This window comes from Bemisia tabaci, chromosome 2 (assembly GCF_918797505.1).
Source record: "Bemisia tabaci chromosome 2, PGI_BMITA_v3".
Taxonomy (NCBI): domain Eukaryota; kingdom Metazoa; phylum Arthropoda; class Insecta; order Hemiptera; family Aleyrodidae; genus Bemisia; species Bemisia tabaci.
Window position 1 is genome coordinate 25170813 of NC_092794.1, and position 12060 is coordinate 25182872.

Here is a 12060-nt window from a genome sequence, read left to right on the forward strand (position 1 = left end):
TGAAAATGATTGCCAGAGTTTTGTAAAAATTAGCATTATTCTGTACATGACTCAATATAGAAAGTGATTTTTTAGCACATAGTGGCAACCAGAAATAGATTTGCCATCACAAGCGTTCTGATTGGTGGAATAATAATCATGTGACATTTACGTCATGGGGCTGTGAAATCAAAACATAACCTCTGCAATTTGCACGCCTTCGCCTTGTGAACTGTATTCGTTTCAACATTATTTTTCGATAATTCATGCGTCCATTCCTATCGAATGCATTTTCCCACTAAAAACTAAATCATTATACCTAATTTTTCATTTCATTTAAGTCACCTCGCCCTTCGGAACTTGTTCCATCTACCTCATCATTAGTGATCGTCATAACAGTGCCGGAGGATACAATCTTATTGTGAGTACTAAAGTTTTCTCTGGTTTACTCTGATCTACAGAGAATCATTAGCAACTTCTTTTTTTCCTTCGTCCCGTAAATTTTGTCGGAAATTTGAAAAGCCCTTGGGTCCCCACCATCAACCGTTCATACACTAAGTCATTGTCTACAGTGAAACCCAACGTAAACCATTATGGGATAAAAACCCTCTTCGTCAAAAGGGTAATGAAACAAACAACTAGAGACATTGTAAGGAAAGAAAGTTTCTAGTTCCAGACTTCATTTATTTTCCAAGGTGATCAACTCCAGAGTCAGGTAGTGGTTGAATGAACTCCTTCAATTCAGAGTCATGAAACTGAATGGATGCTGCGAATGCCTCTATCGATAGGAATCTAAGGGATGTTGGAATGACCTCAAATTCCTTTCAAAGATTATCTATTTTGCTTGCTCTCATATTACCGCCATGTACAGCTGTCTCACTTCCAAATGTTCCAAAATCCAAGTTTCAAAATAAAATATAATGTGCTGGATATTCTCATAGATATGTCTGTAACATTGCATTATATCTGGAAAAAAATTTGAAATAAAATGACAATTTCACAATGTCTAGTATCAGGGTAAGACAATTCTTGTGGAGCAAGTGTGAGTGAGGAGGATTGAATATCCTGTTTGGAAATAAAAGTGATTTGCTCATAGAAAGCAACACTGTTAGGACGTAACGTCAGTTATGATTCCGGAAAAGTTCACTGGCACGTTGTCTTTCCTGTTAGTCTTATCTTAAATTGAATAATTAAGTTAATGGTCAGAGTGTGGTAGGTAAATCGCCCACCTATAGCCCCCGTGTATGTTTTTTCAGAATTATTTGTCACTAAAAACATTTGACGAACTTGAAGAAATGAATATGTAATGAGCAACTTTAATGGTTCTTGAGCAATGCATTTTCAATTATGTACTAAGGAGGCATAAGATAGCATAGCAAAGTACAGGATTGCGAATCTAAGTCAACCATGCCAGGTCGTAATCGATTGTTCAAAGTCGCTCAGGCAATGTCAAAAAGAGATAAAACAAGTTAAATAAAGATGCCCAGGCATGGTCAAAGATCCAAAGAACATTCATAATAGTATCTTTTTGACATTGCCTGAGCGACTTTGAACAATCGACTACAACCTGGCATGGTTGACTTAGATTTGTTTTGTAATAATAAAATTAATAAATAGTATCAAAATTCACCTATTTGCTAATGCAGGGTTGAAAATTCTGATACCGTGGGTCTATTTTCTACCGGTCCATCCTCAACCATTGATGTCCCAGCGGCTCTCAGTCACGCACACCAACTGGTCAGACATGGATCCCCAGGCAAAGTCTGTCCATGCCCTCAGATCTCGTCTTGGACATTGCCCATAATAAATCTACATTTTACTGTACGAGGGATCATAAATGTAACATCCAACCTTAAGAGCCATGTAGTATTTAATGTTTATTCATCATCAGAAATTTAACCATACCTAACTTATCTATTCCTTCTCCAATTAATTATATTCACTTTACTGACAGCATTTGAAACATGGCAGAAAGTGAACAAAAGGATGAAGAGATGACGGAGGCCTCACAACCAGCTCCTGCAAGAGCCTCACCGCTCAAACAACCTATTTGCATGATTGTATTAGGCATGGCCGGTTCTGGAAAAACCACCTTTGTGAAACAAGTTACCAATTTCTTGTACACCAAAAAACCTGCACCATACGTCATTAACCTTGACCCAGCTTGTAGAGAGGTACCATACCTAGCCAATATTGGTAAGTTACCCCTCTGCTGATTGAGCAACTCTCTTAATCAATTTTCCCTCTAGATTTTAGATTTTTCTTCTTCATTTGTTATTAGGATGACGAAAAATTGAAAAGTAATGCAAGCTCGGCTATAACTCAAATTAAAGTTGCAGCAAGCTTTTTTGGAAATACTAACTTCAGGAGAAACATTGGAGTAACAGTGTTCCCCTCAATGTTTGATTTTAGTCATAACTTGGCCAAAATGATACTTCAAGCTGTGCAGGCTCAGATTCATTTATATTTATGTTGGTGGCCAAAGTGCAAAACCTTGTATCTCCATTGCAATGTTTCAAAATTTCTGCTTTTATTTGATTTTTTTAAAGAAAAACAAGCCTACCTTGATATTTTAAAAATACAAGAAAAAAATGTTTGAAAGTAACTAATTCAAACTGGTGTACAATTAAGGGTGCAGGAAGTTCCAAAACGCCGACCATTTGCCAAGATCAGCACTTTTTGCCCAGCAGCTTTATTTACAATTTGCTTTACAACCAAACGTCTGATTTTAGGGCAAAACGTTGGATTTTACTTTAAAACTTGCAATTCACACTACTTTTAAAGTACTGAGCAAAAAAAATTGATCATTTCTTAAAATTGCCTCACAGCTCAATATTTACCTCATGTTTTCCCAGTTTGGGCATTTTCTTCATTCATGGTGCCTCATGATTCTTGACTCCAGTTCAAAAATAAGAAGGGTCCAAAAAAATTTGGAGATGTGTCAGGGGCTAGTACTTGACAGTTCTGTTTGCTAAAAAGCCCCATTGTTACCACTGTATTTAAAGGAACATTGATTCAATTAATCAAAACTTATTTGTTTCAGATATTCGAGATACTGTTAACTACAAGGAGGTAATGAAACAGTATCAGCTCGGTCCAAATGGCGCCATAGTTACATCTCTAAACCTATTCTCCACCAAATTTCCTCAATTAATTTCTTTGTTGGAAAAAGCGCATGAGAAACATGAGTTCGCGATAATTGATACTCCAGGTCAAATAGAAGTTTTCACATGGTCTGCCTCTGGGAGCATCATTACAGAAGCCCTAGCGTCAACATTTCCAACAGTAGTTGTTTACGTAATGGATATAGTCCGAAGTACTAAGCCAGTCACATTTATGTCGAATATGCTCTATGCTTGTTCAATATTGTATAAAACCAAACTTCCGTTTATCATCGTTATGAATAAGGTATGATTGAGTCAACTTTTGGAGAATGAATTTGGTTTGCTCAGGTTGTTTTAGGTACCAGTTCCACAGCTACTCGATTCACCTACAGTTTGAGAAGTGCATCTGATTCTCAGAACTGTACTTACTGTCTCTGGTAACCCTGATTGAAAGCCCTCTCATCATGTCTGTTAAAGTAGGCGTCAGACACAAATGTTTGATATCTGACTCAGTGCTGGAGCTCCACTCCTGGCCAATACAGCTATCTCAATTTTCAAAATTAGGGTTCATTCACATCCAATATTGAAGACCTTGCATCTGAAGACTGAGTCTGGTCGCAGCCCAGAATAAAAAGTTGATCTTGCTTTCCAAGCATATAAAATAGCATAATAAAAAGCGTATAAAAGCATCTAAAATTCTATATTTTTTACCATTTCAGTTGCTAACTGTATTTTCAAACAGCTGCCTCTTCACATATTCCAAGATAACGCATTGTCTCCCAACGGTCTTCGTAGGCGTTCTTGAATAAAATTCAATGAAACATAAGCATAGAGACCCAAGCAGTTTGCAGTGGTTTTTATTACCTTTTTTATGTCAACTGCAGTAGGATAATGCAAAAGATACCAATCACACAATGAAGAAATTACATTGCACTCTTAATCATGTGATAAAGGTTTCAACCTTTTTCGCTCTGTTTGCAAAGTATCTGATTTAGTCTCCGGGAGCCGGTAGATTTTAGCCACGTTGAATTAAATTTTTCCATCTTTACTGATGGAACCTTTTATTCTACTGAAAATCATCAAGGCACTGTATAAAGTTTTAATGGTACATTTTTACTATAATTGACTGTTCCCAAAAAAAGGACTTTTGTGCAAAAAATCACAAAATTAAGATTTTGGTATTGTCGCCTGGTGGAGCATGTTACAAACATTGTAGTCTAAAAATAAGTATCCCTAAAAATTTCAAACCAAGTCATAAATGAGACGGTTTGAAGTTGCAATTTCAAAATGTATGTCTGAGAAAAAACAGTTGATTAAATCTGCCAAAATTGCAATTTCATGCCCTCTCTTGGCACTAAAATGAACTTTATAGCCTAACTTAAAGAATACGACTCTTTTGAAATATTCGCTTTTTTTTTCTTAAAATCAAAAATAAAAAGGGTCACATCGTATTCATTTTCCCTGTCTTCTAACCTTGAGACAGCATATTTCAGGTTTAGCATATTTCTGTGTTTACTACTGTACTCTCATAATTTCAGACTGACGTTGTTGATGCCAGCTATGCTGTAGAGTGGATGACTGATTTTGAAGCATTCCAAGATGCACTGGAAAGCGACCAATCGTACATCTCAAATTTGACACGGTCCATGAGTTTAACTCTAGACGAATTTTACAGGGATCTCAAACATGTTGCAGTTTCGTCGCTTACAGGCCAAGGTTTAGGTGATTTTTTCACATTGGTTGATCAAGCTGCTGAAGAATTTGAAAAGTATGTTTTACTTACGGTTTGCTCTTGATATTTAAGTGGGTAGGCCTCTCCTATACCTGATGATATTATTGACGCAATTGACTATCAATTTTTTTTTTTTCATAGAATCAACATCATTCAACAGCTTTGAGTGTGTTTGCTTTCCACAAAGCTTATACTTGAACTCATAGGTACATATACCTCACGGTGTTTTAGCCACCTAGTAGTGTCTGTGCCGAATAAGTTTACTCACTTATAGACTGCGAAAGAAGATCGGCTGGTGCTAGTTTAGCATTGGAAGTAAATGCAAGAATCAAAATGGCGGATCTCTTGTTGCAGTCTAAAAATATGTGAACTTATTTGGCGTGGACCCAAGTGCAGAGTCAGATCAGGTTAAAAGAAATTAAATTTTTTGGAAGGTGGTTTTTCACTCAAAATTATATGGCTTTTTCTTGAAGTTACATTTTTAAATTGCAAACTTCGAAACTTCGATTGCAAATTGCAAACAATGAACGAGTATGGTGTATTATCAAGTAATAACAGAATGTAGCTGGCGCTAAATCCTGTAGTTTTTTGTGGAGGATCCTATCATAGTCTCTTGAAAATTCATCAAATCTTTTATATGAATGTGTTTTTTTTACTGGCTGCAATCCTTGCTGGAGTCATCTGCCATTCCTCCTTTTGTCCTTTGACCAAATTTCTAGTGTTCTTTTTTTAAATTGAACATTTTCCTTGTTACCTCGTTTCTTAAGTTGTCTTCGTTTTCAGTGATTATAGGGTTGAGTGGCAAAAAATCCGGGAAGAAAAGGAGAAAGAACTGAAAGAGGAGAAGGAACGAAAGCTGAAAGAGGTATTGAAAGAGGGTGGAGAGGGTGAAGCAGTGTCTCTTGTCACTGCAATGAGCGCTGGCCGAGAAATCAAGGATATCTACCTCAAGCACCCAGCCAATGAGAGCTCAGAAGATAGTGAGGGAGAGGAAAACCCTCCCATTAACAACTGTAAGTTTGCATTTTCTCTACTTCTAAGCTTATACATACAAAGCTTTTAGATACAAATAATCAATATAAAAGACAAGAAAGGAATAGAGGCCTAACACATCTAAAAAAAAAAAAAAAAAAAGAATCATGAAAGACAAAATGTAAGGCCAAGATATTGTTAAAACTTTATCAGAGAAGAAACTGTTATTATTTATGAAGGTATGTCAGTAGTTTTGTGATTTAATCTATGTTTCATAACTTATGCAGCACACAAAAAAAAATTACCAATTTTTTTGTGCTTGTTTTCGTTTAATAACTTGCAGGCATGACACTATGTCCTTTTCCTTCACTTTTGGTTATTTTTGGTTAGATAAATCACCGGTCAAGAGATGTTACTGCCCCTGACAATTGTTTAGGAAAGCAATTCTTGTAGACGTTTGGTCCAAGAATCAAATCTAAGTTTTCAGTGAGACCTCACACAAAGAATCAGCTGCACAGTTTTGTTGATTTTTGTGCCAATTAAGTTCTGTTGAATTTACGTAAGTGTCAAATTGAAGTCTGACAATTTCAAGCTCCATGCATGACAGATTAAACCCTAAAATAATATTTTCTCGAAATTTCTCCTTAACTGCAACTTCAGATGTAATAACGCTGGTTTGATTTGACAGTTTTAGCTGTTTGTCGTGTCAAAGTGTTCAAAAAACTCCTAGTTTTAATATCTTAATTTTAATTTTTGGCACTTTGGTCCCCAGGGTTGCTGTTCCCCTCCCCCTGGCCTCTTGTCTGTGGTACAATTCAGTGGTGAAATTGCAACCATGCGTATCTCAGTTGCAATATTTCAAAATCCCCGCTACTACTTTATTTTTTAGCAGGAGACCAAATCGACATTATTGCTTGAAATTTTCACAGAATACTCTTCAAATAGAAAAGAAAATCACCGGAATTTTTGAGAAAAGATGTTAATTAGATTTCCATGTAAAAAATTAAGTATGACAGGAAGTCTGCAACACCGCAAACCGAGATAGGCATTTCTGCAGTTCCACCATCAAAATGGTCTGTTACTTCGTTTTTTACAGAGTTTTTTTGCCACTCAATTCATGCTGCAGCCCCACTCAGAGCACTCTGACCTACATTCTGCTCCAGGCACCAGGCAATTTATTGTTAGAATAAGGTCTTTTCAGGAGCATAAAGGGCCCCATCATTTCCTCATTATTAATATTTTCTCTTTTGTTTCAGTCATCGATGATGACGATCCAGATGATGTAGAGTCATTCAAGAATTTTGTGAAACAGCATGTTAAACTAGCCGGTGATAAACAAACGCAAGCATCAGATCAACCCTCCTCATCAACCAGTTAATATTTTTGACCTCACTTATCTTCTATTTCTTTCACTTTGCCTCCAGTGCGTACACCACAAATTTCGTTGGAAAACCTTTGCAACATCAGAACCTCAGTGTAGAACCTTAGTTCGGTCACACAGAAGGCTTGCGGTAAATTATCACAAATTATCGGAGGATTGCATTGTAACGCAGTAATATCCTCAGATGTAATCGATTAACAGAAAACAGTATAAGTGCAGTAATTAAAGCAGGTCAGGGAAAATACTCAAATTTTGGGAACATGTATTGTTCCTTTAAATCTGTATAGGGCTGTGCAAATATTCGCTTTGTCTGACCTACTCGCAATTGCGAACAGTGAATATTCAAACCAACATTTTCAAATATTCTCGCCGTCTGGAATAACGAATTTTTAGATGTTCACGCCATCAATAATAACGAATTTTCGAGTGGCGATCGTAAAACATTGCGAGGACCTGCGCAAGACTCCCAACCAAGACATCGCAAAAGGGGGATCTCATTCGATTTTTACCAAGTTTACAAACTACGCGCGCGATTGCGATTGGCCCACGTATCTTGGTTGCTCCAAGAGCACCACACATTGAAATTTATATAACCAAGAAGGAAAGAGGAAAAGTTCATAAACACATTTCCATCAACACTGAAAAAAATAAAATACTAAAAATGTGTCCGGTCATCCTTAGATACTAGCTTGGCTGCCCGCGCAGTTACCTTCAAATCCTGAGAATGCATACATAGCTGTAGGAACAGTCAAGCCAGCATCCAGGGATCTTCAAACATATTCTTAACAGCCTAGGCTACTATCATAGCATTTCATTGTTTTCTGTGCTGGTGTATGAGCAAGTAGAAAATTCTAATAAAAATTAATCACACCTACTTGTCGACTTTGGTAATATTTGCGACTTTCCGCCTTTAAAAAAAGTAATTTTAAATTATTTGTTTTACTACTCGCAGTTGTGAATAATTGACTTTAATTATTCGTTGTTCGCGAATAATGGGCAAAATTATTCGCTATTCGCTTTGTTTGAAAAATTCGGTATTCGCACAGCCCTAAATCTGTATGAAGTAGCAGGGGGCTCATACCACTCTGTTTTCTAGATAACATGTAAAGTTTGTTAATACTTTGAAAATTTAATATTCAAACAGAATTTCGGAGCTCCTACGCAGTATTCATTCTTGTAAGTTACTATAAATGTTGAATGGTTCATGTATGTGTCAAGTGTATCAAATGTTCCTTTTTTACCTAATATAACATATTTTTTCATGAATGTTTAGTTTCATTTTCAGTATGTAATTTTTCTCGAATGAGTCAGTTTTGCTAATCACAGAATTGCTCTTAGTTCAAGTTCATAGAATAGAAAAAAAGGTAATGTCATCTGTTCAAAGACCATGTTTTACATCCAATATTATCAGAGATATCGGTCACTGAAAGAAATAGTGTATGAAGTCATCCACCATAGAAGTACATACGGTGGTTTCTTCCTCTCTGTTTTCATCAGCCAGTGTCGGACACATTTGCACCGGTTGCTTGACGTAAAACGCAGAAGAAACCATGTTGCAGGTTATGCATGCACTATTGCGGTGAAAGATGTCGTACGCCATGTTTTTTGATGGGCAATATCTCTGTGGATTAGACGAGATACATTTGGTGTTTGGACAAATCTGGTCAATTTTTGCTGATCTACAAACTGAAACCATCAAAGCGCAATTCTGCCACTAGGCCGTCTGACTGTCATGGAGAGACAATCTAGCAATCAAGACCAATCCACACAGGTCAGTCATTCCCGTGGACGAGTTTTGGTACTCTACTGCGCAGTGACGTAGTATTGAGTGCTTGCAATGTATTTCTTATGGGAGCACCCATTGTGACGTACTATTGAGTGCAGCCGAGTTAGGGCCGGGCAGGGAAGTGGCTCTCAAAAAGATGCGCAATGACTGACCTGTGTGGATTGGTCTTGCTAGCAATAATACTCGGTGGCTTTCTTTATCCTAGAAATTTGGGTGATGTTCAACTTCAGAAAGTTTTTGAATAAATTCGAATTTGTCAAAATAAAGTTTATGGACAGTCCAAAAGAAAAAAAACATAAAAATCGAAGTTGCGTCTGGCCCTGTAAATAACATTCCAGCAGTAAAATAAATTTTCAAAATTCTGAGCTAGACTCCTCTCACAAGAATACATTCGATCGAAAATATTTCATCATGAATTGCAGAGCCAGCTAAGTGGAAATAGAGCAATTTCCTTACATGTCTAAAGAGCTCATGCAATGTTACTCAAAAACCTTCCTCTATCAGGTAAAACTGATCGCAAAATGAGAACACACTGTATTAATATCAAAGCCAACAATTTATTGAACCTCCTCAATACAAATTTTCTTGAAGGATCCACTTTGCAAGAAACCTCCGAAGCGGTCAGAAAAAATTTTCGTACAATTTCAGAAACCAAAGATTGCGGTTTTTGTTAGTCAAAGTTATTATAGTAAATCAAGCACCTGAGATAACCTCATAAAGTTCTTGCTGATGTTAGCAAAGAAGCGCTTAAAATTAAAATCGATGTCGTGCAATTCTTCAACGCAGAATTCACTAAAATTATCTACTTAAGTCCAATTTAATTAACGAGTTGACAAAATATTATACACTTACTTGTTTGTAGGTAAAACTATGTTTGCCATTAAGATAACACTGGAGGTAAATATTAACAAAATAAAAACCAACAACTAGAAACCTCTTAAAAATCACTATCTTAAAATTAGCTCAAATTAGATTTGACCTACAACAACACATTCTCATACACCTAATGATTAAACCTATAATTAAAGTAAGGAGATATTATAAGGCTGTTTCCACCCAGTTTTATGATACAAAGGCACTATGTCAAAAAATTCAACGTTTTCTACGGCTGAGGTGACTAGCTATAGGAGAGGCAGAGTTAGGCAGCATAAAAATATGTACATTTAACTTACAATTTGGTAACAGATTATACAAGGGTTATTCGCTACTTGACTAATTTCCCAATGAATTGAGTTTCAAGTTGCTCAGAAACGAATTTAAGGGACTAGAAGTACTCTTCATTGATTCGATCATTAAATGTAAAAACTCTACCTAACTTAGAAAAATTATTACTTCTAGAACTTACATTCCTATTTTTAATATATAACTAGTAAAATAAAGTGTGCTCACTTTCATTGTGGTTGCGCTCATTGAAAAGTGGATAAGAAAAGAAATAAAAAACGAAATGGACTGGATAAGTGCGAATGAACTGAGAGCACGTCACTTTGAGTGCAAGAGCAATGATTATGTTTATATACACGACCAAAGACACATGTATGTCTCTCTGTAATATACACATGTTTCTGGTGATATAAGCTCCACGTATAGATCAGTCTGCGTCTGAAGCTAACAAGTTCATTCTGAATAGGAGTCCAATGTGTCAAATTGTAGGTTGACCAGAAAAAAAATTGGTGAAGATGAAGAAAAGAGAAAATTAGTAAATTATTTTTTTAGCCAAAATATATTATGACGATGACAATAGATAAAAGATTCTTTAGAAAAAAAACAAAAACAAAACAGAAGAATAATTAGGATAAATAAATAAAATAAATAATGAAGTTGGTAGATGGATCTGGGGTTGAATCTAGTAACCAGCCAGTTCAGCGAAAGTGGAGTCCATTTCATCGGCAAGAGACTTGTACCTGTCCTTGTTGAGACCAAGTTCGTCTGAAAAACAGAAAATTACATTATTCACCAAATTATTGAGAACAAAACACGGTTGCTCATTAAGAAACCAGAGTGGCCTTACAACTACACTTTCCTTTTAGCAAAGTAGGTAAAAATATCCTTCTTTCTGGGGTCAGCAATCAGCATTGAGATGATCCTTTTAAAGACTCCATTGATACATTAAAGGTGCATTAAGTATGAAATATTTGCGAAACAAAAAAATTAATTTTAATTTTTGGTTCTACAGAGACACAAAAAGCTATCGTGAGTAGTTTGAGTAATTTTATAGCGCGAATACAAGTGTTTTACATTCATGCAAAAAGCAAAGACAGTCTGAAGAAAATAAAAATAGGAAAGAAGAAGACACAAAATATGAGAAAGCTGAAAGAAAAATATTTAAGAGGGAGAAAATTCTCTCTATCCTTGGTTTAAATTTTTGTTTTCCTCCCGATGCTCTCTCTGAATCAGGAACTTACTCCTTGCTTTTTAAATTTTTTGGACAGCTAGATATAGCGTTTAAATTGGAACGCGTTAAGAAAAAAGGAACCAAGCCACATCCGCTATTGCCAAATAAGACTGGGTAATTTAACTTTTTACATGAAAACGATTTTACGGATTTCAGTTTTTTTAGAGGATTTCCTGCATAGTGCGAAGCAAAATTCTTTAAAATTTTCAAAAGAATCCACACAATTGTTCTCTGGTAAAAAATTGAAATGCCCACTTAAATTTGGCAATGGCTAATGTGGTTTGGTTCCTTTCTGCTAAATGCGGTCCAATTACTCTTCTGAAAAATTGTTTCTCACACGGTTGCCACATTGTACTGTGAAGTCAGTAAGTTTCACATTGAGTCATATTAAGAATCATGTTAATTTTCGGCACAATCTGATAACTATGGCTCTCCAGCACTAATCAGCACAGTGTGCAGTCGCATAAATGTAACTTTTAGCAGTGATAAGTATGTTTGTCGATCTGTGAGAGTTTACAAATTTTCTTTTAATTTTTTCAGAGAGACTTGCAATTGGACTCCGCGTCTATAGTTTTGGTGATTTTGTGAACACAAAACTTAAAAACCCTCAGAAGGATGTTACTATCCTGCTTTTTTGCGAAAAAAACCTGCGGTTACTGTGACAAGGCAATGCGTACCTCCCATAGTCACAACGTTGTTTACATATTGGAACCA

General features: G+C 36.1%; 2 protein-coding genes across 4 annotated transcripts in view; one reads left to right on the forward strand and one right to left on the reverse strand.

The window, feature by feature from the left end:
* Nucleotides 1-166: 166 nt before the first annotated feature.
* Nucleotides 167-8434, forward strand: LOC109030039 (GPN-loop GTPase 1). Its single transcript, XM_019040788.2, has 6 exons — nt 167-400; nt 1934-2175; nt 3023-3387; nt 4622-4851; nt 5599-5828; nt 7044-8434. Exons 2-6 carry the CDS (start codon nt 1944-1946, stop codon nt 7163-7165), a joined length of 1179 nt encoding a protein of 392 aa, XP_018896333.2. The 5' UTR covers nt 167-400; nt 1934-1943; the 3' UTR covers nt 7166-8434.
* A 1057-nt stretch (nt 8435-9491) lies between these two features.
* The window catches only part of Tm2 (tropomyosin 2), a 34354-nt gene continuing 31785 nt past the window's right edge, over nt 9492-12060 (reverse strand). For all 3 annotated transcript variants that reach the window (XR_002008622.2, XM_019040137.2, XM_072296998.1), the window contains one exon: nt 9492-10880. Coding sequence is in view for 2 of the 3 variants with exons in the window: in XM_019040137.2 (XP_018895682.1) it covers nt 10798-10880 (83 nt within the window). In the remaining variant the exon portion in view is untranslated. The remainder of the gene's footprint in view (nt 10881-12060) is intronic.